The 23,895-nt window shown below is 39.0% G+C and overlaps 1 protein-coding gene across 8 annotated transcripts in view; it reads right to left on the reverse strand.

Moving 5' to 3' along the window:
• AFF2 (AF4/FMR2 family member 2) overlaps positions 1-23,895 on the reverse strand; it is a 336,455-nt gene that overhangs the window by 221,632 nt on the left and 90,928 nt on the right. For all 8 annotated transcript variants that reach the window (XM_032124430.1, XM_032124431.1, XM_032124429.1 and 5 more), the window contains exon 3: positions 21,671-22,561. In XM_032124430.1, coding sequence (XP_031980321.1) covers positions 21,671-22,561 — 891 coding nt within the window. The remainder of the gene's footprint in view (positions 1-21,670; positions 22,562-23,895) is intronic.

Here is a 23,895-nt window from a genome sequence, read left to right on the forward strand (position 1 = left end):
GAACACTAGTAACAGAAACCTGTAATGAAGCACCCCATATACTGTAAATTAAAAATAAATAAGAGACCTCAAAGAGGTTTTCTTCAAAAGCTGCTTCAGTTTAGTATTTCATTTTATATATACACTAAGAGAGAGACATCTGTAAACATTTCTAAAGTATAATGCAAAGGAACTAGCTGTGCTATTATCTATTCTAAGCACATGGTTCAACATTTGTTTATGCAAACCATATAATTGGAAACTCTGTCCATTTTCTGCTTGTGCTAAATATTCTGTGTATAAATACTTTTCATAGTAGATAAATAAGGTTTTTATTTAGGTCTTATCACCTTCATATTACATATTCATTGATTTCTAAACTGCCTTAAACAGCTCTGTAGATGTGAAACATTATGAATTCAGTTTTGGCACCTTGGTATTAAATTTGCATATCAGGTCACGCACCGCTTGACATACATGCAAAATTGCACTGCGGCTATTTTATTACAACCCACAAAAGATATTCAGAAACTGCATGCAGCATCAAAATAAATTAAAATGGATAAAAGACCCAATAGTGAGCCACATTTTTTTTATTGTTTAGTAGTGCCTAAAGCCATTTATATGTTCTAGTCAATAAACAAAAGTTAGACTAAAACAATTTTTAGTCTTTCTGTTATTATATTTTAATTGCAGGGGTAAATATATGTTTTGTCCCCTTACCAATTGTATCCTACTTAAGGCTTGAATTCTTTTAAATGGTATGCTATAAAAAGCAATGTATATGGATCACTGGCAAGCCTTCATGTTTCTCTGCGTATGTCAGAATGTATATAGACACCGTGTATCAAAAGTCAGACATACAAAGCAATATATTTGTCTCGTTGATTTTGTAGCTGAAATGTTTTTGTAACTTACTGTGTATGCCAGGGCTGCATTTGCATGGAGACTGCATTTACACAAAGTTAAAAGTGCATCAGTCAATACTGCTCAACCATTACAGTGCCCTCAATATATACCAACTAACTAGCTTTGGTGCTTCATCTACAAATTGCCCTCTTTATATCCAGTAAGCTGCAGCAAAGACATTAGAAAATTAAATAGTAGGGGACACATTTTCCAATTGCCCCTCACTAGGGCTCCATTTCAATGTCTACAACACTTCAGGATAAATAATTTGGTATTTCTGTTCACTTGTTCCCAGGCCACGCTCACTTGGCTGCTAAGGAACCTCATCATGCCTGCAAATCAGGGACTCAGATGTCCCACAGACTCTCCAGGGGACAGAAGGGTGCCCACAAGGAAGCTGTGCCAGCCCAGACGAATGTGGCCAGCCTGGCCCCTCTCCCAGCTCTGCTGCCCAGCCATGGGCAGTGTGAGCAGCTACTGTGCAGGTGGAAGGAGATCCCAAAGAGCCAGTCAAGGCTTGTGCTGGGAGCCTCTGCTGCTCAGCGCCCTGGCTGCCCTCATCACCCTTGGAGGAAACACAGCTCCCTTCCATGTAAAGTAGGCAGTGTAAGCATCCTCTTGCTCTGTTTTGGGTAAGAAGTATCTGGGAGCACGGGGACAAGCCCGTCTTCCTCAAACAGCCCAGCCCTGGATCCTGAGCCAGAGCACTGCTGCATCCCCACAGACAGACATGGGTTCAGGCAGGAACACCCTCCAAGACCGAGAGCTGTGCACACACCATTGCACCCCTGCTCCTCCCACGTGTGCAAGGGCACAGGTGACTTTTCCTACATCACTTGCTCTCAACCATTACTGACCCTTAACTTGGGAGATCCATTAGAAAAAAAAGGCTGGGGGGTGGTTGTTTAAGAGATTCTAAATGGCATCCTCCGCCAAATCAGCCCAACAGCACAAACGAGGGAAATCCTGTAATTAACACGCAACTAAATTTAGAGTGCATTTTACTGAGTTGAGTCTAGCTCAAACGAACATGGAGATTACATGACAGAGCACCCTTTAAGTCAGCAAACAACCTTTGGCCACACAAATGAAGCAGATGATGACTGCACCAGTCAGTATCTGCTCTTGGGCCCTCAACCAAAACTTCTGGCTTCTAAGTTTGCTCTGTTTCTTCTCAAAACATCACAAAAGAAACCTGAACATCTACATTCCACAAGAAAAACACTCACTGAACTCAGGGGAGAAGGATCAGGGCCTCATATGTAGTAGCTGGTGGAGGCAGACAGACCTCTTAAGAAACCTGCATGACTGCACTGAAAATCTAAGCTCATCAGCACTGCTATGTTTACAGCAGAAACCTTAAAAAATCGACATAATGTAACAAATTGGTTCAAAGCATTGCTACAGACCACCATGCTAAATTCCCACATCCTTAGCAGTTTGTAAAAATGTTTAATTTATGTTTATGTATTCTTATTCAAAATGTTAGTTAACAGCCTGTAGGGACCTGGTAATAGGATCCTTTTTTCTTTTTTATGTTTATTAGCTACATTAATGACTGTTTCTGCAATTCTGCTACAAAGACTTGCGTTAATGAACGCCAATTAATTCTGAAATGATTTTAAACAAAGGGTGATAAGAATAACCAATCAACCATGACAGTGTAAAGAGCAAGCAAGCTGCTGTGACCTAATTTTTCTGTGTTGATTCTTTGCTGTCACAGTGCATTGTTATTCATCAAGAACACCTATAGATTTTGCATATACATACTACAATATTATAATTTTGGAAATGCCCTGTTCCCTTTCAACATGGAAAATTACTTCATTTAAGGTACAGGTTTCAATAATATCGACTCACAAACTGCTAATACCTCAGAGGTCAGGCAGATCTTCACCAGCATTAGAAGGACCCCACTAATTTCAGCTTCTTAAAATTTAAGATACGAGGGCTGGCTCAAACACTTGGAACATTCGGCCTTTCAGTCAGAAACATAAAGAATCAACTCCCTGATTCAACCTGTTTAATTAGAAGCATAATATCCATCAATCTATTTGTTTACTGTCCACAATAAATTAATCTTTTAGCCATTTAACACAATTCACAAGGACCCGAGCATAAAAGAATTCCCTGAAACCAGCAACAAGTTGAGTGATTACACTCCTGAAATAACACATACATGTGTCAAATCTGACCTAAAAAGTAAATAGACCATGAAGGCAGATATAACTTACATGCCTATTGTGTGAATAAACATTTAAAAAGCTATCCAAAACTGTTCTAAATTTAAACAAAATGAACTGAAATTGAGAAATGTCTTTTGCTTTTTCACCTGGTACCTGGTATGTGCTTCCACCACAAGAGCCTTGCTAATAACAAAAGACTGATATTTTAAAGCCAAAATTTCTATAAATAATAGAGTGTATAATCAGACCAGATTCTATAATTCCATTTTGTAATGGACATACAGTAGAGAATGGACTTTCCTTATGAACATTCATAAATGTCCCCTTTTGTCCAACATACTAAGTGACACAAAATTTATCACACAGCAGAAATTCATTTTATTGGTGGTTTTTCAACTGAAGGTAATGCCATTGCCTGACAAAGATGCAGAAAATCATTAAGCCTACAAACAGAAAAGGCCTCTACCAAAGAAATTACATGACCAGTTCTATGGGATCATACTACAGAACACAGAAGACTATGGCACAGATTACAAAAGGTACTACTAAATGACAAGTAGACAGAAAAAGCTCAGCAGTAAAAGCTTTTTTTTTTTTTTTTTTTTTGAGTTTACCAGCTGGTGTCATGGTCAGACTGTAAAACAGAATTAGTGGAGGTGCAGAAAGGGAGCTCCATCTCCTAAGGACAAAATAAACTATGTGATTACTGGCAAGTGTTTATCTGTGGTACTAATTACCAGAGGCAGCATTTGTACCATGTCTATCACCTGTGTTATTCATGCCCTGTTACAGGCAGGATCCACAGCCACCCTCTCTCTCCACCCCACCTGTGTAGTCAAATCTTTTGTGAGCTTGTGTTTACATCTCCAGCCATGCTGGCACCCCTCCTGGACTTGTAACAGGTACTCCTCCAAAGATGGACCTCCAAAAGTCTAAATTCTGACAAGATCTAAGTCAGTGCAAATATTTAAATTCCTTAAGGACTTAGCTTTGGTGGTGAAGCTGAGGCAACTGTTCTTTCCATCCCTTATCTCAGGGAAAAGAGGAGGGAAATGTATTTGCGACTATACATGAGGTTCTGCTCTCAGACAGCTGCACCTGGAAGGATTCTTCATGTGACCACTAACCTACTCCAAATCCAAATCTCAGATCTGCATTTAGCCTTCTCTGAGCAACAGCAGATGCTCTCAGTTTACCATGGGGATGCCTTTTATCCCTCAGAGAAGCACAGCTGAAGCAACTTCCTTGAAAAAAAAAAAGGGCAGGAAAATAATGAGACAAGAAGCTCTGGCACACAAATCATTTTGTTCAGTTCTCTATATGCAATCCAGAGACTGCTATTCTCAGCACAGTATGAAAAACATTCTCCTGAAAGAGAGCACAAAGGGCTGTATCAATTTTACTGGGAGACACTCATTTTTATTGCAGTAGGCTTTACTTGAGTAAAGACAGAGGGCTGGATCCCTGATGCCACAGAGGCACAAACTGAGATGGGCTTTGGTGCCTGTATGAAATACAGGCACAGACTGGGGCTACGTTTAGAGGACAGCAATTCAGCCTTCTGCCTTCCAAACACAGGAGTGCCAGCCACTCCTGGCCAAGGGTGCTGCCTGATCCATGAGCAGCATTCCTCCCTCAACCAACCAATCATGTTCTCCACTTGTATCACCCTAGCAAACATTTTGGTGGCATGATGTCAGGGCTTTGAGAGCCACAGTGCCATCATTCAGGTTTTCCCAGGTCCATTTACTGAAGTCACTCCATATTGTTGCTGACGGATTCGTATTTATAATGATAGAAGTTCTGCATTAACATCTAGCCCTCCACAAAGGGTTTATTACTGAAATGCCAATTCAACCATAGCTGTAATGACCCTATTTTATAAGGCACACATTTCAGGCACTTTTGCAAATGGTTTAAAAAAATGGAGCAGTTAAATTATGCTGCTAACATAAAATGAATGTGTCATCACACCTTATCAAGCAATTTCATATCAAACAAGGATGTGATATGGAATTTTGCTGTTACGATGCAAAAGAAGGAACTTGGAGAAAAAAGTGCAGTATTAGTACAGTGACACCCTTCTCCACCTTACACTCAGCAACCTGTAGTGTCTTTCAGTTATGAGACAGTCTAGGACAGCTGAAAGATAAAGTTGGGCTGACATCTTATTAGATTTTTGTTTGGTTTGTAAATATTAAATGGAGGGTCTCCAATTCACCACGTGATTTCAACCAGAAAAACTGTGTGAAACAACAGATATTTCAGCCCTAACGAAGCTGTATTTTCAAACTGAGTCTTCAGGCCTTTCATCATCATATTTCTGCATGTATTATACCACTAACGATGCAATACACAAAGAGGACAAAATGTCAGCCCTCGATGGAAATGAACTCCCCACCCTTCAACATTCAACGATCAGACCCTGCTTAATTTAAATGTGTTAGATCAGCAGTCTATTATTCTTCCAGCTTTTTATAATGATTTCTAACATTGGCCAGACATTGTACACCTGGCTGGAAAATGTTTCTTTTTAAACAATGCAAGAACTAACCAATATGTAAACCCAATAATTAAATTACATTTAGCTGCTGGCCATTGTTATCCTGCACTCCTTTCCCACCGAGGGAGCTATAGTGATCCGATTTAAACAGCAATCTAGCAGAACACTTTTCATTGCCCATGATTGTTGTGCAGAGTAAATTGGCTCACATCAGATTTGACTCTAATTTGGGTTTCAGAACAGTTAATTTGAACTTAAGCACTTATGGAAGGGCTGTTAACAAGACATGCCTGCACTGGAATTCTTCTCATTGCAATGCTGTTATAATCCAGATCCTTACAGATCACATGTGCATGCTTTCTGGCACTCCACTTGCAATGTTATGCATGTCAGAAAACAACTTATCAGATATTTAACAATGTCAGAGGAAAATAGCACTGATGCACACAATAGATTCTTGCCACATAAATGGCAGACAGAAGTAAATCTGTTTCTTTTCAATGACACAGCTACCTTGTGACTTAATCATCCCAGGATTAAATCTACCTTAGTCCTTTATTGCGGTGTTTTGGTGTTTCAGCAAAGCAAGTAGGGTCAAGCTCTGCTCGTTCATAAGTTACCAAGAGATCCATGGAAATACCTAAGGGCTGAATTTTATCATCATTAGCTATTACATTAATAGCACTAATGTCTTAAATCTTAATATTCTGGCTCATTAGCTTAGGTAAAAGACTATTAATAAAAAAGGTGTATTTTAGCCAATCAACAAAATTTATAAAGGCTTTTGTTTTGTTTTATAACATTGTCTCTCTTGCAGTATGAGTGGTTAGTACAGACATTAGATCATAACTCTATAATTAATAATGAAAATATGATCTAACAATATAAATACAAGGTCTACTATCACTTTGGCTCAGAGCTTAATTTTACTCTATCATAAATCAAATGTGTTACCCCTATCCATACCTAATTGGTTGATGAACTTTTTTTTTCCCTAGCAAAAGTACAATACATTTAGAAGGGGCTGAAGGGAATCTGAGTTTTGGGTTTGGATTTGCCTGTTTTCTAGCACATATCAAGAAACAAATAATTCTAAGATAGGCTCAGAAATTGGTCTTTTAAGTGACAATGCTGCCTACAGAAGGCAAAATTAAAAGTGTACAGAACATATCTTAGCCACCAAGATAGTCCAGTGGGCAAAGGCAGACTCCTGATATTTTGGCATCTCATTAGAAGTCTCCTTCTATCTCTGGTGCCTAAATGTGATCACAAACAAGCAGCACTGTACAAACTTAACCAGAAACTTGCAAACACTGTCAGAAAGGAGAGTCCATTGTGACAAGTCTGGCTCATTGATACAAAGTAAACCAGAGTCAGGGCCTACACTCTAAACCCAAACATAAATTCTATATGGGTATACATAGAGAACACCACTGATCATGATGGGATTGAAAATCTGCAAATGCCCTTTCAAGAAGATTCCAATTACAAAGTCAAGCATCATTAGAGCATCAGTTACCGCCTGGATCCAAGTGCTGCTTGTGCAGTTTGGAGGGAGCTATTTTCTGTTGTTCTGTTCACAATAAAGAGACAAAATGTCTCAAGTCCAAAGTTGTACTTGAGTGAGTGTAGATATGCATTTAACAAATAGGTACTTAATTTTGTTTGAGTATTACCCTTTTGCATCCTGCATTGAATTATGAACTGTATTTTTAAGTCCAGATGTAATTAAAATAATTAGCAATAGCAACACCAACTATTTATTATACAATTACAATACGTTCTACACTGTTCTTCATGTGTACTTGTTCATTTCCTCCAGACATAAGTAATGTGTAGACAGATACATTGTTTATTTACGACCCCAGTGACAGTAAATGTGGCATATGTGCCTACAATGTTTGACAGATAAAATGAGTTATTTACAGAAGCTGGGTTTATTATGTATGAATACTGAAACAGTGATAGTATTTGGAAACTTCTCCATTTATTTTCCCAAGAGCTTGTTTCAGTGGAAATTGTGTTTTGAAGTGCTACATAAGAGGATAGCATAAATAGTCCAGTCCACTCTGTAATGCAGTCATCATTGGTATGTGCTAATTTTAGAATGGTCCTTTCTGAATTTATTTTTACAGGTCTTGATTCAACCACTACTGAACACAATGACAAGTTTTCTGTAAGCAACTGTGGGTTTGTAATTTGGTACTTATAAATAATATCTTTGCAGAAGAGTAGATTCATTGCTGGATCTCACTGTTTGGCATAATATGGAGAAGGTATAGATGTAAGAGAGGAGGGAAGTGGAGAACACTTTTTTATCTGTTAACCTTACGTATGAGAGTGGGGAACATGCAGAATACTTTTGATCTATTAAGCTTAACTCTAAAGGGCTAAAAGTTGTTTTCAAAAATTGCTTCCATGAAGCCAAAAATAAAAATTACACTGACTTTGGCAGGAAGACAAACAGATCCTCCAGGAGAAAATGAATTAATTTTTCCTTTTTGGTAAAACTAATACGCATAGACACCAGATTTTGAAATAAATACTTGTATCTCTTTTAGTTGTACAAGACTGATATGTAGTGGGTTAGTTTTCTCCTTTTTCCCCAGCAGTCTCCTTTACTCCATTTTCTACCCTTAGTGTTGGAATGGCTCAGAGCATTCTCACAAAACACTGCAGCCAATGTCAGTGGCAGTGAGTACTGCCCTGGCTCTAAACCTGCTCCTGTGAAGTGGTGCTTGTTGTGCAAGTGTGTTACGCAAGATGCAGCAACTTGGAGAGCCCAGTGATAAAGGTAATCCCTGTGGAGCCTTGCATAACAGCCACATGCAAAATGACACTGGTGGCTTTTCATTGTTTCTGAATATGGGCTGTTTTCTTTTTTCTTGTTGTTGTAGATTGGTGTTTTGTCTTTTCAAATGAATTCTGCAATTTACCAATTTTTTTCCCAAAATCTCAACAGAGCTGTGTGCATATTTTGTTTAATTTTCAAGTACCTTTATACACATCCTATATGGCACATCTTTTTAAATACACAAACTCCTGCCACAGCTATCCAGGCCTTGAAACTTTTGGAATCCTTTCAAGGAATATTTGTGCTGTCTATTGTGGGCAGACCTGAGATATGTCAGTCTGTGTTTCAGGCTAGAAAAAATAAAGTGTAAGCCTGAGCTGAGGCTCCCAGCACAGTTTATTAGCTCAAACACAACGCTGTGGTAAATGCAGTCCTGTGGCTTTTTTCCCCCCCCTTTCTCAGAGTAGAGAGAAAGAATCATTCATGAAGGAAAACTGTTCCAAAATATCTCCTATGTTCTTTGCCCAATGTGACACTCAATCCAAGGTGAGACTTTGCTACAAGGATGTAGGATTACAATAATCCATATGCAAAGTCCAGCCATCACCACTAAAAATACACGAAAAATGGTGGGAGAACACATTTGAATACCTTCTCTTATGCACATAAATACAGAAGCTTTGGCTCCACACCTCATACACATGTATTATAATCACCTCAAGGTTTAAGAGCAGCTTGTTCACTCAAAGCTTCCTAACAGAAGGTATTAGATTGCTTCTCAGGTACAAAGCACTCACTTAAAATTTTCAGACTTTTCTGTGACAACAGCATACATGTTGTGCTGCTGGCACAACACCCCAGCTATTTGCAATCTGCATCTGATGGTATGTAAGAGTGAAACAGGGGAAACAGTAAGTCCCAAGAGTAATGGGACATCAACACTGTGGGCAAAAGGGATCTTGCCTTGTTTGGAAAGGGACTAAGTAGGAAAGTAGTTGTGGGAACAAAAAAGAATTTAAGAAGTAACTGTATGATCCCACTCAGCAAGGGACAGGCAAGCAATGCCAGTAAATTTAAGCATTGAACAGAACAGAGAACATTCAGCTGAAAACTGCTTCCCTTGGGTCTAATTTCTGGTGGAAGGACCAGAAATGACAATTGTTAGGGGCTGTGATATTCATCTATTCAGGGCCAAAACCAGAAACCAGATGCAGTGAAGATCTCCATGTAGCTCCATGTCACAGGAGACAAAGCAACAAAATCTGTAATTCCTTCCCACTTTTATCATGTGTGATCTATTGTGAAATCATAGCACTGTACCAGGAAAAACCTTTCAAACCTCTGTATTTTAAGTGCTCACCTGACTGTCTATGTACTGCTTAGCTATAATTTTGGATTTATACATATGCACACAAAGAACACAAATTGGTGAATCACTGCCAGAAAAATAATCCTCCAGGAAGTCCACAAAAGCTCAAGTTAATACAGTGCAGAAGACAATTTTCCTTCCAGTACTTTGAAGAAACAGGTGCCCACAATCACATCTCATCATATAGCACCCTGTGTTAGCTAATAGGAAAACAAATAAAATACAAGGCCTTTCCACAGGATCCCAAGTGAACTTGGCTTCATTAAAGGACAATCCTTACAGTGGTTCATCTGGGAACAGTATTTCCTATGTATTTGATACAAACAGCCTTTTCTTCAGCATCAGAGCTGCTTGTCTTATTTCAGCTATTTGTTCTTGAACAAACATATTTATTGTGGCTAATAAAGGGGAAATCCCTCTCCCTGTTCCCTTCTATCCTTCAGTGACCTGCCATCTGCCTTGCCCTAGAAACCAAAATGACTGGACCAGCCAAAAACACAGAGAATTGTTCTGAGCACCCACTTCTGAAACCCCATCTGAGATTTGTCATGGAAAATCTTCCATGCTTGGCTGTAAAGATCAGTTCCCTCTGAAGGTGCTTAGTTTTGGAAGCTGCCTCTAGCACTCACAGAAGTTTTCCCTTCTCAAAGAGCTGGAGAGTGCAGGCCATGGTGAGGAGAAGGCAGAGTCCTCTCCATTCCTGTCACCTGCTGATACAGGCATTTCTGGCTCTTACAGGGAAGCTGTAGAATTCAGGTGCCCTTTCTCTACTACTAGGACAAGTAATTTATCCCAAGACACTCACTACCTGTCCCAGGGCCAGAGAAGGAAGCTGCATCTCCACTAGTAAGAAATGCAGCATGGCAGAAGTCAATCTGAGGAGAGAGTCGGTGCCAAGAAGCCATAGAACACAGGGTGCATGTCTTGGGGGAAAGGAGGAGGGAGAAGGGGCTGTGTGGCACTAGTGTGACTCCTCCTGAGCACCAGAGAGCAGCTGGAGCATGTTATTGGCACCCCTGCAGAACATCTCTTGTTTTCCTTTCAACCAAAAGAACTTTATTTCACATATTCAGAGACCACTCCTCAATGAACCAAAAACCAGCAACTGGGGAAGCTCAGATTTGTTTGCAAAGTGTGCTCCTCAGAAAAACTAAAATGCTAACAGAAAGGCAGTATTTTTCTTTCTAGCACCTGGCTCTTGCAACCAAGCAAAGTCAATAGTAATAGGATATTCCTGATTTAGTTAAACCATTTAGCATCTGAAACCTGGTTGCTTATCTGAAGTCTTCATTATAGCTAAAACACTGGCTCTGAAAAAGGGGGATGAAAATTATAAGTAAACAGGTCATCTCTCACAGAATCTGATACTTGGGATTAGGGACTTACAGCATGTAGAATTCTAATAAAAGCAGAAAAAATCCCATTATTATCAAAATAAATCAAATATATTTAATATATCAAAGTATATTAAAAACTGTAGCAAACAAGTTTCTTGATGAAATGCAGGTGCAGTTACATCTTAATAAAACGTGTTTACGAAAACAGCATTTGCAAATTTTAATTTTTCTTCTCCTCTGAAGAGCAATAATTCTCTACATCCTACTCTTGCTTTCAGTCCTAAATAAGTCGTATTCAGACTGATCATTTATGATCCAATTTAACTTCTTCTAATCAAAATTGGAAAACCTTAGTCCTCATATGGAATTGCTGGGATTACCCACAGCAATACCGTCACAAAAGGGCAGGACAGGTCTAGCCTGGCTGTATTTCACCATCACCTCGATACCCCACAGAGAAGGATCTGCTTCTCAGTCTGGTTTATTTTCTTTAGCTTTAGCACAGTGAATTGGATATTTTGTGTGTCAAGGAACTGACAAGAACCAGTTTATCACTACATGGAAGGGAAAAAGCAATAGCACTTGTATGTAAAATATAGTGGGATTTAAACATACTTCTTTGTATTCAGTATGCAGAAACTGGCTGAATGCAGCCCTGCCTCCATTCCACTCTGCCCAGTCATTTTCTATCTGGTAGTGAAAGAAATAATTCATGACAACGAAAAAATGTTAACCATTGGCACAGGCAATGTATATCCGCTTACTGGCTATTGTCACTCCACAGACTTCAGGAAACTTTAATGGCCAAGTTTTGCTCTCAGAAATACTGGCAAAGCTCGAAATCCCTGATTTCCAAACTTCGGATCTGCAAACCATTTGTGGTCCATGACACCACAGTGCGTGGTGCTTGCCATGAACCCATGTTAAATGGTGACCTTCGTGATCACGGGACTGTGGAGCAAATGATGTGGCTGCTAGGATAATTGTTTGGAATAAAAAGTACCCTTTTTAGTATTTCCCTAGCTAAATTTGTGCCATATTTCATGTCAATGTGTAAGTGCATGTGTTGGCGGGAAGGAAAGATGTTACAATCTCTCTTTATTCCAATGCAAAATAAACTGTGAAGTTTTTCTTCACAAGGAAGCCGCTTAAGAAAGCTACTCCTGGATGCAAAGAGAGGTTCAAAATTAACCATGTTCAAGTGTAAGTAGCATATGCTAGTACAAATTATATTTTTAGGGGAAGTTTCTAGTTTCTGGTGACATGAAGGTTAGATTTCTTGACATCAAAAAGGATTAAACTGAGTTAAGGTTACTGACCAGGATGTGAAGCCTTCATTCAGGGTGAACTCGTAAGTAAGAAAATCCAAATCCTGACTCCCCCAGGCCACCTGAGGATCCTTATGATTTTCTAAGTTTACAAAGTATATATTAGTGTTTTAACATATTTAAGAAAGAATTATCTCAATGTTTATATTTAAAATACTGGCAAATGTAAATGGATGCCTGGGTATTTACAAACAGCAGAAGTAATTTCCAGCTTGTCTTGTGGATTTAAGCATCACAGCTTGCAGTTCAGTGAAACATAACCCAACGAGTTTACACATCTGGGGGATATAACAAAGGGAAATTATTCTGACGTGTGCAAGGGAAAGCAGCATGTATCAACTGAAATATGTTTAGACTGGCAGTATTAATTGGCAGTATTAATGGGGATTGAGGCTTAGACCTATGATCGCTGACTTCTCTCAGAGATCGTTGTGAATCCAAGCAAAAATAGGCTCATTAGCCTGGAAAGTGACAGAATCTGTACTTATCTTGCCTTTTCCTCCCTTGGCTCCCCAAGACCTTTTCTTTAAGCTCAGTGTTACAGGACAAATAGCTAGGTGAGCAGCACCCATCGAAAAAATGAAAATCACCACATGCCTTTTCTAACTTTCCTGCACTGCCCATACACAAAATCATCCCCACTAATGGGACTGTGGGCGATCAAACCTAAAATGCAACTCCAAGAAACCTGTTGGAGGTGGTTTCTATATGCTCTTTTGTCGTGAAAAAGAACAGTCATTCCCTCCCTCGGAAAAGGAATGGATACTCTGTGGGCCAACCATGGCCTCTTATCAGTTAGGAGTTTGGTATCTATAATGATATAATAGGTTTCTCTACCTGCCTTGTGTGTACTAATTTAATAGTATGAATACTGTTTGTTCCATTTACATACTTACCTAAATTTATGCTATTCTGCTGCTCTTAAGACTCAGTATGAGAGAATGGAAAACAAACTTTGCAATGACCCAGCAGGAAGAGAAAGGCAGAAGTGAATTTCTCTACTCACAACAGGAGACCTGGTGTTGGTATTTGCTACATCACACTGATTTTCAAAGGGGAGATTTTAAAATTTCTTTTGGCCTGAGATGAAACTCTTAGAATTTCTAAACTGCTTTTCTCTCGCTTTATTATATGACGGAACAATCCAATGTTTTTTTTAAAATGGGAAATGGTATCTCTCTGCCATAACAAAAGCCTGTTTTAGATTGGTTCATTGCCCAATTTTTAAATGCACATTGCCACAGTGTTTCAGAGGAGTGTATTTACATTTACCTTTCTAAAACACACAGTATATTATGTTGCAATTAAAAACCCACAAACTCAATCTGATATTTCTTCACTAATTTATTCCCAAGCCAATATGTATTTTAATGTTCCAAACTGTTGCTAATTAACACATGGAAATATTTTAACATGGATTTTGATTAATTCCATTTAACAGTCTAACCAGTGCTAAAGCATATGTGGTGTGTCATTTCTTTCTTTTGAGGAAGGCATTGGCATTAAATCTTTCAATCTTCCTGAGCACCAAATGCTAATTTCAGGAAGATTAAATAACAGACTGCAGCTACAGTTTCCTTTCTTTACTTCCCAGAAGGTGAAATGAACATATTTATGTGGGAGGAATTTCTTTACTGCACAAGCCAAAATACAGAAATTAGATTTTTTCCCCAACATTGCTAATACACCAGCAATCTCCTGCCAACTAAATAACTCTAACCTATATCTGCAGTTCATGGAGCATTGCCAAGTTTTATGTTCAACTTTCTTTCACTGTGGGTTTTTTTTATTAAAGTATTCCCATATGATGTTTTCACTTGCAGCTCCTAAATGCTTTTCCATACTTGAATCAGAGACTACAGCTTATAGTGGGGTGGCTCTGGCCATAACACCAGAAATGCTCATGTAAGACCTCCTCTGATTTTCACATTTTGAAGGTATGTTATAAAAATGATTCATGCTGTGTTGTTGCAATGGTTTAAAATCCAAGTGTAATTCTGCATGTCAACAAACTGAAGCACAGAAAACACCCTGAGGTGTGCATGTGAGTAAGCACCTCACACCTGTGAGAATTCGGGAGAGAAAGCAGGAGAGGCTGCCTGGGACCAGGGAGCAGTGACCTGAGTATTGATCCAGCTTTTCATGAGATGGAGTCTGATCAGCTTAAGAGCAGTTAAGCACTTCTGTTCTTGTGATCTCCACCAGAAAGGTGACCACACCTGAGTACTGTAGTTCCTCTCTCCCATAAGGTGAGTCCAGTTTCGCTGTGCTTACACCCACTGTACATCCTCTGCTCTATGGTCAGCATGTTCCTACTGAAAGACAAATCAGAATGCACTGTATGTTCACATCACACCTACATCTCCTTTGTGTCCTCCTCACCTATGTAAGCATTTCTTCTGATTATTTTCCTGGGTTTTATCTATTGCAATATTCTCTGTAAATCTTCACTCATCTTCTAAGATATGGTGCTGTCCCTCCTCCTTTGCCTTTCGCTAGCTGTATTTCTGTCTCAACTGCTCATGTAACATTTGAAGTTTTATGTTTGATTTCCTACTCTGTCTACAATACCCAATCACATTCTACACCATTCAGCTGTCCGGATTCCTGGCATTTGCAAGAGAGCATTCCAGTTGCTCCTTACTGATCTGCACCTACCAGATACCACAGTCTAATTTTCTACTTGACTAACATTTTCATCAGGATTAAAACTTTCTTCTCCAAGTCTGCATTTACACCCACTGATTTTCTTTATGCTTCTTTTTACACATTTAACAGGTGTGTCTTGGATGCAATGTTTTCATCATATTCACCAAATGAGCGGCACTGAGAGAAAGTAAATTATAGCTTCTAGGGAGAGTCCCTGCTCTTGTTCAAGAAGCAGAAGCTGTCCTGAGAAGCCCCAGGTTCAGTCCCAGTAATGACTCACAACAGCTGTCACTGCCCATGCAGAAATGTGTGCACACTCTCCTGCCTGCACTTGAAAAAACATGTGACTTCGGTGTTCTCAGACTATTTAAAACCTTAGCTTCTCTATGAAGAATAAGGCTTGTGAAAAAAATATCTGAAAGTTATGACAGGAATGAGCAGTGAATATGTAGGTAGGTTTTTTTTCAAAGTAGCTGTGTGTTACTTTAGAGGTTGCATCAGATAAAATAAAATTTAACATAGATTAAGGTAAAGTATACAAATGGCCATTCATTGTAGTACAGAAGGCCAAATGCTGATACCTGAGTATCTGCCCATCCTGTCCTCAGAAAGAAGCATGCATTCTGTTCACTTGAGGGCTGATCACAGCCCAGAGTGAAAACACACATCATGAAACATTCAAATACATGAAAATGGCATTTTTCCATCTTTTCTTACATGAGCATTGCTTATTTCACTGTTCAGAGAGAGTTTTTTTATTAAAGTAGGTTATGTTCCAGAAAAGTATTAAAAAAATAGTGTAAAGGCTTCAACTTTGTTCCACCTGCTAGGTTGGTCCTAAAAGAATGCCCTTGTTAGCTGACAACTAAGCAGACTACCAAGATCCAAGAACATCCTTCCTTATGCATTTGCATGTCAGATGGATGGATACAAGGTGCTGAAAAATTAGCTCTACCAACTCCTGGTTATTATTCAAAAGGTACATTAACAGTCAACATTAAGATAACACAAGACTTAATGCTGGTTTTACACAGCTTGTGATATTTTCCTTAAAAAAGTGACTCTTCCATAGTCATACACCAAATTTATTACCAAAGTTATGAATATGACACCCTACAGTCCCCCTGCAGCCTTTGAATGATGCCTTCACATCTTTGCTCAAGCCAAACAAATACTTCTACTGTTCTCCCCAAAGCCTTTGAGGTCATTTTACTTTGTGACATTTCATAAGACACCAAATGAGACAAGCAATTACTCTGGTACTGGGAATTTCAAAAAGGTTTTTAAAAAAAATAAATCACTCTTCAAGACACCACAGGTCTGACTCTTCACAGAGTTAACTCTAACTTCACTCAGACTTTTTTTCTTCCTCACAGCAAGTCAAAATTAGGAGTAGCTTACAAAACAAAAACCCACTAACAAATGCACAATGGGAAAGAAGCAACCTAACCCTTCTTTCTCCAAACCAAACACACATGGTCAGTTCTTTTAGCCACACTTATTCAAGCGACTCTAAGTGCCCTGTTCTGAAATGCAAACATCCCACTGGTCACAGTGGTTCAAAATCAGGCCCTAAATATGCTTATTTATGTTTGATTTAAAATAGACAAGCTGTCCTCCTGCTGTCCCTGCAAAACAGCTTTGCTAGCCATTGTCCAGACCATTGGACAGTAGCCTTCAAAAGGCCACAATAAGAAGTCTTCAGTCGAGTGGTGTCATATGGTCTTCATTTAGAAGTATCATAAGAACATTACTTCTCACAGTATTTACAAATTAAAAACATATGGCTGTAACCTCTAATACTGCAAGAAATACTGCTCTTTGGGTTTGTTTCTGGCCTCAGACTTTTGAAATATGAACCAAGCAAAGGGATTTCATCTTAATGCGTGATTCAGTCCATTCTTCTTCCAAGCTCAAAGTCTGGGGGACAGCTGAAGCTGGCATTTGAAAAAAGTGATTTGCCCAGAACTATGGTAATGTACTACAGTTGGCAACTAGAGTAGCATGTATATCAAAAAGGGGTGGGGCTGGTTAAAGGCATCTACTTTCTATTTAATTAAAAAAAAAAAAAAGATATTATGCTGGCTTTGGTTCCTCCAAAGAGTTTTATAAGTCATATATAAGCCTCTTGCATTTACTATTTAGGTTCAATCAATATGGTTATCTACCTGTCAATTTTTCTTGCTCTTTAATGCAGAAGGAGAACAGCCTTTTTTATAGCTAGCTCAGAAAGCACCGAGCAAATCAATACATGCAGCGATAACAGAATGATTTGAAACACGTAACAGAAGCTTATCACTTTGCAGTATACTGAACCCGTCAAAATATTTTCCTAGAAGTAAAGTGAAAATAGAAGTTCTCAATTTTTTATGCCTTAAGTGGGTGGTGACATAGATGTCGTAGGCCTTTTGGCTTTGCTCCTAGCTTTGTATTTTTGGGAAAATTTCATACATGAGCATTTGCTACTTTGCAGGAACATGAGGCCAATTCTGTAGTGAGCTTTAAAAACTTTGCCTTGAGAATCAAAAATCATCTCAATTGCTCTTGATTCCCCATCCCTAAACATTTACTGGAAATCCATGCATTGTTCTGGGGAACTGGGCGTAAGGTTTTCCAGGAATGCAGCTTCTGATGTTCCCACAGACCTTAAAACCCTCTGCTTTACTCAGTGCTCTCAGTAATTTGTGCTTGAGCCCAGTCTGAAAAGCACAGGCTTGCTTTCAGCTGTCACCTGCTGCGTTAGTAAATTTGAAATAATTTGTAAGCATCTGATTCCTAGAGGTTTAAATATACATACATGTATCAAGATTCTGGATTTTAAAGCAGCAGAGAGAGGATCAGCTGTTATTGTGGTCTCTAACATCTACTTTTTTTAAGAAATGCATAGGATTTAACTATGCAGCTCTCTTCAAGTGGTAAGTAACAATCATCTGCCATCATAGGATTTAAGTAGGTGGAATTCTGCATAATACAAAAGCTCTGTGAAGTATTCCAGGCTTGCCACAATTTATCACATGTTAAATGCAATCTCAAAATTAACATATACATGTGTGCATGTAAGTATGCATGTAATACATACCGAAGAGACGAGAGTCAATAGGAAGGGAACAGGAAATAACATTTGCAGCTTGAGGCTTTCTATCATTTTCTCTCCCAGTTTTAGCTCCAAGGCCATTGCTATCAACTCCATGTCATGAGATCTGGTGCATTTCTTCATGTGCCTCAGGAATTCACACAATAGCCCTATGGCTTCCCAGTTCATAAAGATCTGCTCCACAACTTCTGAACCTCGGGGGCTGCCAGGCCTGGGCACTAGTGGTTACACTGGGTTTTGCTCAAGGCACTGAACCATGAAATGTTTTACCTTCACCCTTAGAAAACAGTACTGATATGAAAAACAAAGCAAAAAGGTAAAAGAAATCAATAGGATCACAAAAGCACAAAGAAAAACTTCCATGATATAACTAAAAATCTACAGAAGCTCTGGTACCTCTATTTCTCTACCAGAAATGGCCACGCATGGTGCAGTCAGGTCTGCACAGGCTCTGAGGGGGTGAGCCAAGGTCTGGAAATCACACAGCAGCACCCACTCAAGAGGCAAGGATTAGTCCACAGGTGTGTAAGAGCTGCTAACTCTACCTCCTGACCCAACCTGGTGGGTCTCTGTGAACTTACTGTGAATCTCTATGACCTCGGAAATCACTAACCCACGATCCATCGCCCGGCAGAGACACGCCAGCAGCAAGGCATTAACAATGTTGTCTGCTGCAGAGGAGCTGAAAGATGGATGGGCACCTCTGATGGCAGAATTGGGCCCAGCAAACGAGCAAAGATTCTTAGAGCAACACCTCAAGTGACACAAATTATGTTATAAAATTGATCACTTCCTTACACATGGCAGAATGCTTCCAGGGCACTCAACATCCTATTCCATTAAGCTGTGATAAATGACACCATATTTCCACATCAGTCTGAGCACTTCTTTTAAATCTGCTTCTTCAAATATTTGGTTACTTATTCCATTGTCTCTCCATAAGATAGCAAGAACTGTCTTTTTCTTTTCCAACACTGCATGCCCTAATGGGTGCCATTATTGCAGGACCATCACCTAAGAATTTTACTTCTTTACAGAATTCCTCATTTTAAGAGCAAGCAAAATTTTGAGAGAATCACTATGAACCTTTTGGTGTGCCATTTATCTGCATACAGTCAGCAACTTGAAAAAACAGACTCGGATATACAGGAAAACCACAGAACAAATCATGGAGAAATGCCCCAAAAAAGTAACTCTCCTACTGCTAGCTTGGAGAAGATCACCACCAGCACCTGGAACAGTGTTATGATGGAAACCTGTGGAGTAGGAGCAAAATTGTTTCAAGCAGATCACTATGGCTCGAAGTGGCTTGGGAAGGTTCATAAATTGATAAGCACCACCAAAGGATCGTAAGCCTCCACATCAATTGTATAAAGATTACAACGGAGCCACTCACTGCAGTCATTCTGAAAAGGTTATGGGTTTCACAGGTGTGCACTGTCAGTTCTGATTAAGCTTAAACTAAACCAGTTATCTACAATGTTGGATTGGAAGGAGTTTTATAGCTAAATGCAAGGTAAATCAAATTCAGGATACACATCTGTGGAAAAACACAGAGGGCCAAAGTTCACACTTCTGACACGGGCAAAAAAATCCAACCCTCCAAACTCAGGAAGAGATTTGCCTGTAAAAGATCCATCAGTCTGGCTATTGTCCTGTGTTCTGTCTCAGAAAGGAAAGTTATTTTGTCAAAGCTTTGGGTTTTCTTTCCCTCTTCAAATTATTATTCACTCTCAAAATGCAGACTGCTTTAAGATTATTATCTATGTTCATTTCTAAATTGCCTAGAGTTTACTGTTTATCTGAATATAAATGAAATTAATTATACACCTATACTTTTCACTATACAGGACATAAACTGAAGTAGCAACAAATTCATAATGCAATTTTTCATCTTTGCAAACTAGGAATCTTTCCAAGCACAACCGTTCACCTCAGAGGTTCCTAGAGGTATGCAAGAAGAGTGTGGGTGAAATTCTGCGCCCAAACAACACTGCTAACAACTCAATAGATTTCATAGTGCCCGGATTTCACTCAAAAATAAAGAAATTAAAAATGCATTCTTAACAGTTGACACAAACTGCAAAAGGTACATTTTATTTCCAAAAATACTTCGCATTAATGCTGCAGTTTAAAGTGCCTCTATTGACTCACAGCATTAATAGATGGCAAGAGTGAAAAAAAGTATTTGCTTTTGCAACATCATTATTTCCTTTGCATGCAATTATTTACTTGCCAAACAATGCTAGCGACAAATCGCAGCAGACTCTGAAGTCATCTACACCAGCAGATTTTTAACCCAAGGTAAAAATAAACAGAAACATCTGTAAAGTAATCTTGCAGAAAGCTACGTTTATTAACAAATACATTTTCTAATAAAACACCATCTGCAAGCAACCCTCAGCTTCCACTTGATATAAATAGGCCTTTTACTGTTTTCAGATGCGGTTCCCAGAAAATTATTCCAAGCTCTACTGCAAAACACATCAGTCTTTGTTGCTGCCTGGAATGTTAATAAATAACATCAAGTTTTTAAATAGTCAAACAAATTATTGGCTTGAAACAATTATTCCAATAGAAAAAGCTGACCTTTTCTAATAAAGTGGTTTAAGAATGCATTGCTCCTCATTCCTAGGACAAAAATATTACCAAGCAGGGAAATATTTTTGGGAAAACAGAAAGCTATAAAAAACACATCCTGCAATTCTGCTCATATGTACACTGTACACCTACCTTGCAAAGGTTACTGGTTTAGAGAAACTCAGGCTAAGAGAAAAAATATATAGAGTACAAATAGTTCAATCTGTATCCTTATTATACATTTGTGCTTGGAATGGACACAAATATGAACCAACTAAAATGTTCCTCACAGGACTACTGTACTGACCAGCAATACAAAATTCAACAGCTTAAACTGTTGGTTGCAGAGATTGGGACTGCATCCCAGTATTAAGAGCTCTTCAAAATGCATAAAAGCTTCAATGGGACACATTTTCATAAGCATTATTCACAATTTAAGTCACATTAATTCCAATAAAAAGAAAAAAAAAAAAGAATTTAGCAAACTCTGCAAATAAACTCCTTACTGGAAGGACGGTTTAGTACCACTGAAATTTGAACACTGCCATTTTTCCTTAGAGTTTAAAACAGCTATCTGTCTATCAAACTACCTCCTAACTGAGAATTCAAGAGTGAAAATTGCAGATGAACTGAGATATTAAGAGTTCCCTGTCCAGAACCAGTATAGCTGGTATACATATATTACACCCAACAGAGATCTAGCCTTTTAATATTAATCATAAACCAGAAATGTTAGTGTTCCAAACTGTGCTTTAAAAACTACTTTAAATATCGCTACTGGGACTATCACAACAAACTGCCGAAAGAAGTCATGCACATTCTAGAAGAAGGAATGTTTTACACTGTAATTCCAGGGAATGCAACTGCGTATTTCTAGAGAAAAATATTTAGTGAATGTAATACTCAAGCAGTACTAGAGAGAAGATATTTTAAACCACTTACTTCACTAACAGGAGGAATGTTGAGCTTTGGTACTTTGTTCTTCGAACTAGGTGTGTTCACTTTTCCTTCCAGCAGTGTTCCAAAGGACTGATTTCCATATCCACTCTCAATTTCTATTGGGGGTTTCAGTTCAGGTGAGTCATTGGGTACCTGGTCCTGACCGTCCATAGGCCTGACATAAGCTGTAGGCTTTTGCTGGACCATGCTGTTTTTACAGTGAAGTCCTGGTGGGAAATTCTGAGTCGAAAGACCATTGTTTGCAGTTAACAAAGAAGTGGAAGGAAGTGGAGATCCCGGACCATGGCCTACAAACTCAAGCTCTGTGGGTGACTTCGAATGACTGTTTTCTTTGTAAGTGTGTTCTCCAGGTGCTGACTTTGCATGAGTGTGCCTCCTTGAATGTGAAGATGTTGCCATAGGATTTGCTTCCTCAGTTCCCCCACTTTTATGCTGTTCACTCTGGCAATTATAGAGATCTTCATACCTGCCCTGTGACTGGTCATGAGAAGAGCTGTGCTTTGTCCGACTCTGCTGACCACTGGATTGGCTTGGTTGGGCCCCACTAGAGTTGTGACCACTGCGTGACCAGTCTGTCCTCGACTTCCTGCTGCTCTGGTGACTGTGTAGCAAAGTAGAATTAGATGACAATGAAGAAGGCGGAGGCATTGATGTTGATGTGTTACCGCTGATCTGATGAGATGGGATCATCCTGTTTCTCGGTTCTGGGAAAAAGTTCTGTTCATTTTTGTCAATGGGTGTCTGTGGGACAGAATTCTTTGGGATTCCTACAAGGTGGCTCTGGTTGGAGTGGTTGGTTAACAGATCCTTCATCTCATCATAATTTCCCAATGTGTTCTGGACACGGTTTGCAAGGGCATCGCCTTTATTTGTCTAAAATATCAAAAAAAAAAAAAGACAAGAAAAGCGTGAGTAAATTCCTGATTTACAAGTTACTGCTCAGAATAGTTGTCTTAGAAGATGGCAAATGTTAGCTGTTTAATGGTGTCATGCTGACATTTAATTAAATTTCAATTACATTTTGCATATGTTATGTAAGACAAACCTATCAATAACTGTGTTCAAAGAACCTCTTGAAACAGGCTTGCATCAGTAACACTTGTCTACTGCTTCCCATTTTCTTAAATATGCTCTCAGAGAAGTGTTTAAATTGCATCAGTTATGGATGTTAGGCGCAAAATAAGCTGGGTTTACGTCTGAGATGTTGGGCTTTTACATTTCATATTGTGCAAAACGAGAACGTACAATTACTGGCTACTGAACATTTGAATTGCAATCAGACAAGTTGATGTAAGTATGTTATTGCTCTATCAGCCCCTTGACCCACAGTCATAAATAGAAGCTGGGTAGTCTGTAAGAGCACCAAACTCTTCACTCCAGTTTTACTTCAATTACTTTTCCACAGAAAGTACAGTTTGACCTGAAGTATCTACCATCTGAATCCAGAGAAGAAAAAGCTTCTACCAAACGCAATGATAGGTTCAAGTAAAAGATCATACAAAAATGTTTTCTCATAGAACATAAACAGACATGATTGCCACATTCTTAAGCATCGGGACTCTTCCGCTGTCTGTAGGCTGGTTGTATTTCTTAATCCTGATTTTCTTTGATTTCCAGTAGTTATTAAATAAATACTGACTCATCTTTGTTTCACTGCTATTATACTTTTCCTTTTGAAGCATGAAGTTTCTTTTTCCTTTTCCCTTTCACTTGTAAAAAGCTGGACAAATAAGCTGGAAGCTATAATTAATACACAGCTGATTTCCTTTCTCTTCCTATTCTAACTCACCCCACAGAGACCCAAAACACCAGCCTTCCTACTGACCTTTCTGTTCCACTGAAATGACCAGCAGAGAACTAAAACATCTTATTCCCCATGCTTACGGCTTTACAAGACTCAAAGGATAAAAACAGCCAAACTACAGTTCCTGTTCAAGCAGATGGTTCGTTTCTACAATCTGGAATTAAATGACAAAGTTATGTCATGATACAGCCAGCTCTACTTCTGTTTGGAGGTGTTTTTTCACTCAATAAAACAAAGAGTGCCACAGTCCAATGGTGCCTTAACATCATGCCATAAAGACAGGGAAAATTAGCATTATGAGCTTGTGCTTGGTTAGAGAGCGTCACAGTCCTTGGTGAGGGATCCTACTGGGCCCCTGATCCCATTTTCCTCAAGTATTAAGGAGAAGTCTGAGTGATGAAAA

Source organism: Corvus moneduloides, chromosome 14 (genome assembly GCF_009650955.1).
Source record: "Corvus moneduloides isolate bCorMon1 chromosome 14, bCorMon1.pri, whole genome shotgun sequence".
NCBI classification, from domain to species: Eukaryota; Metazoa; Chordata; class Aves; order Passeriformes; family Corvidae; genus Corvus; species Corvus moneduloides.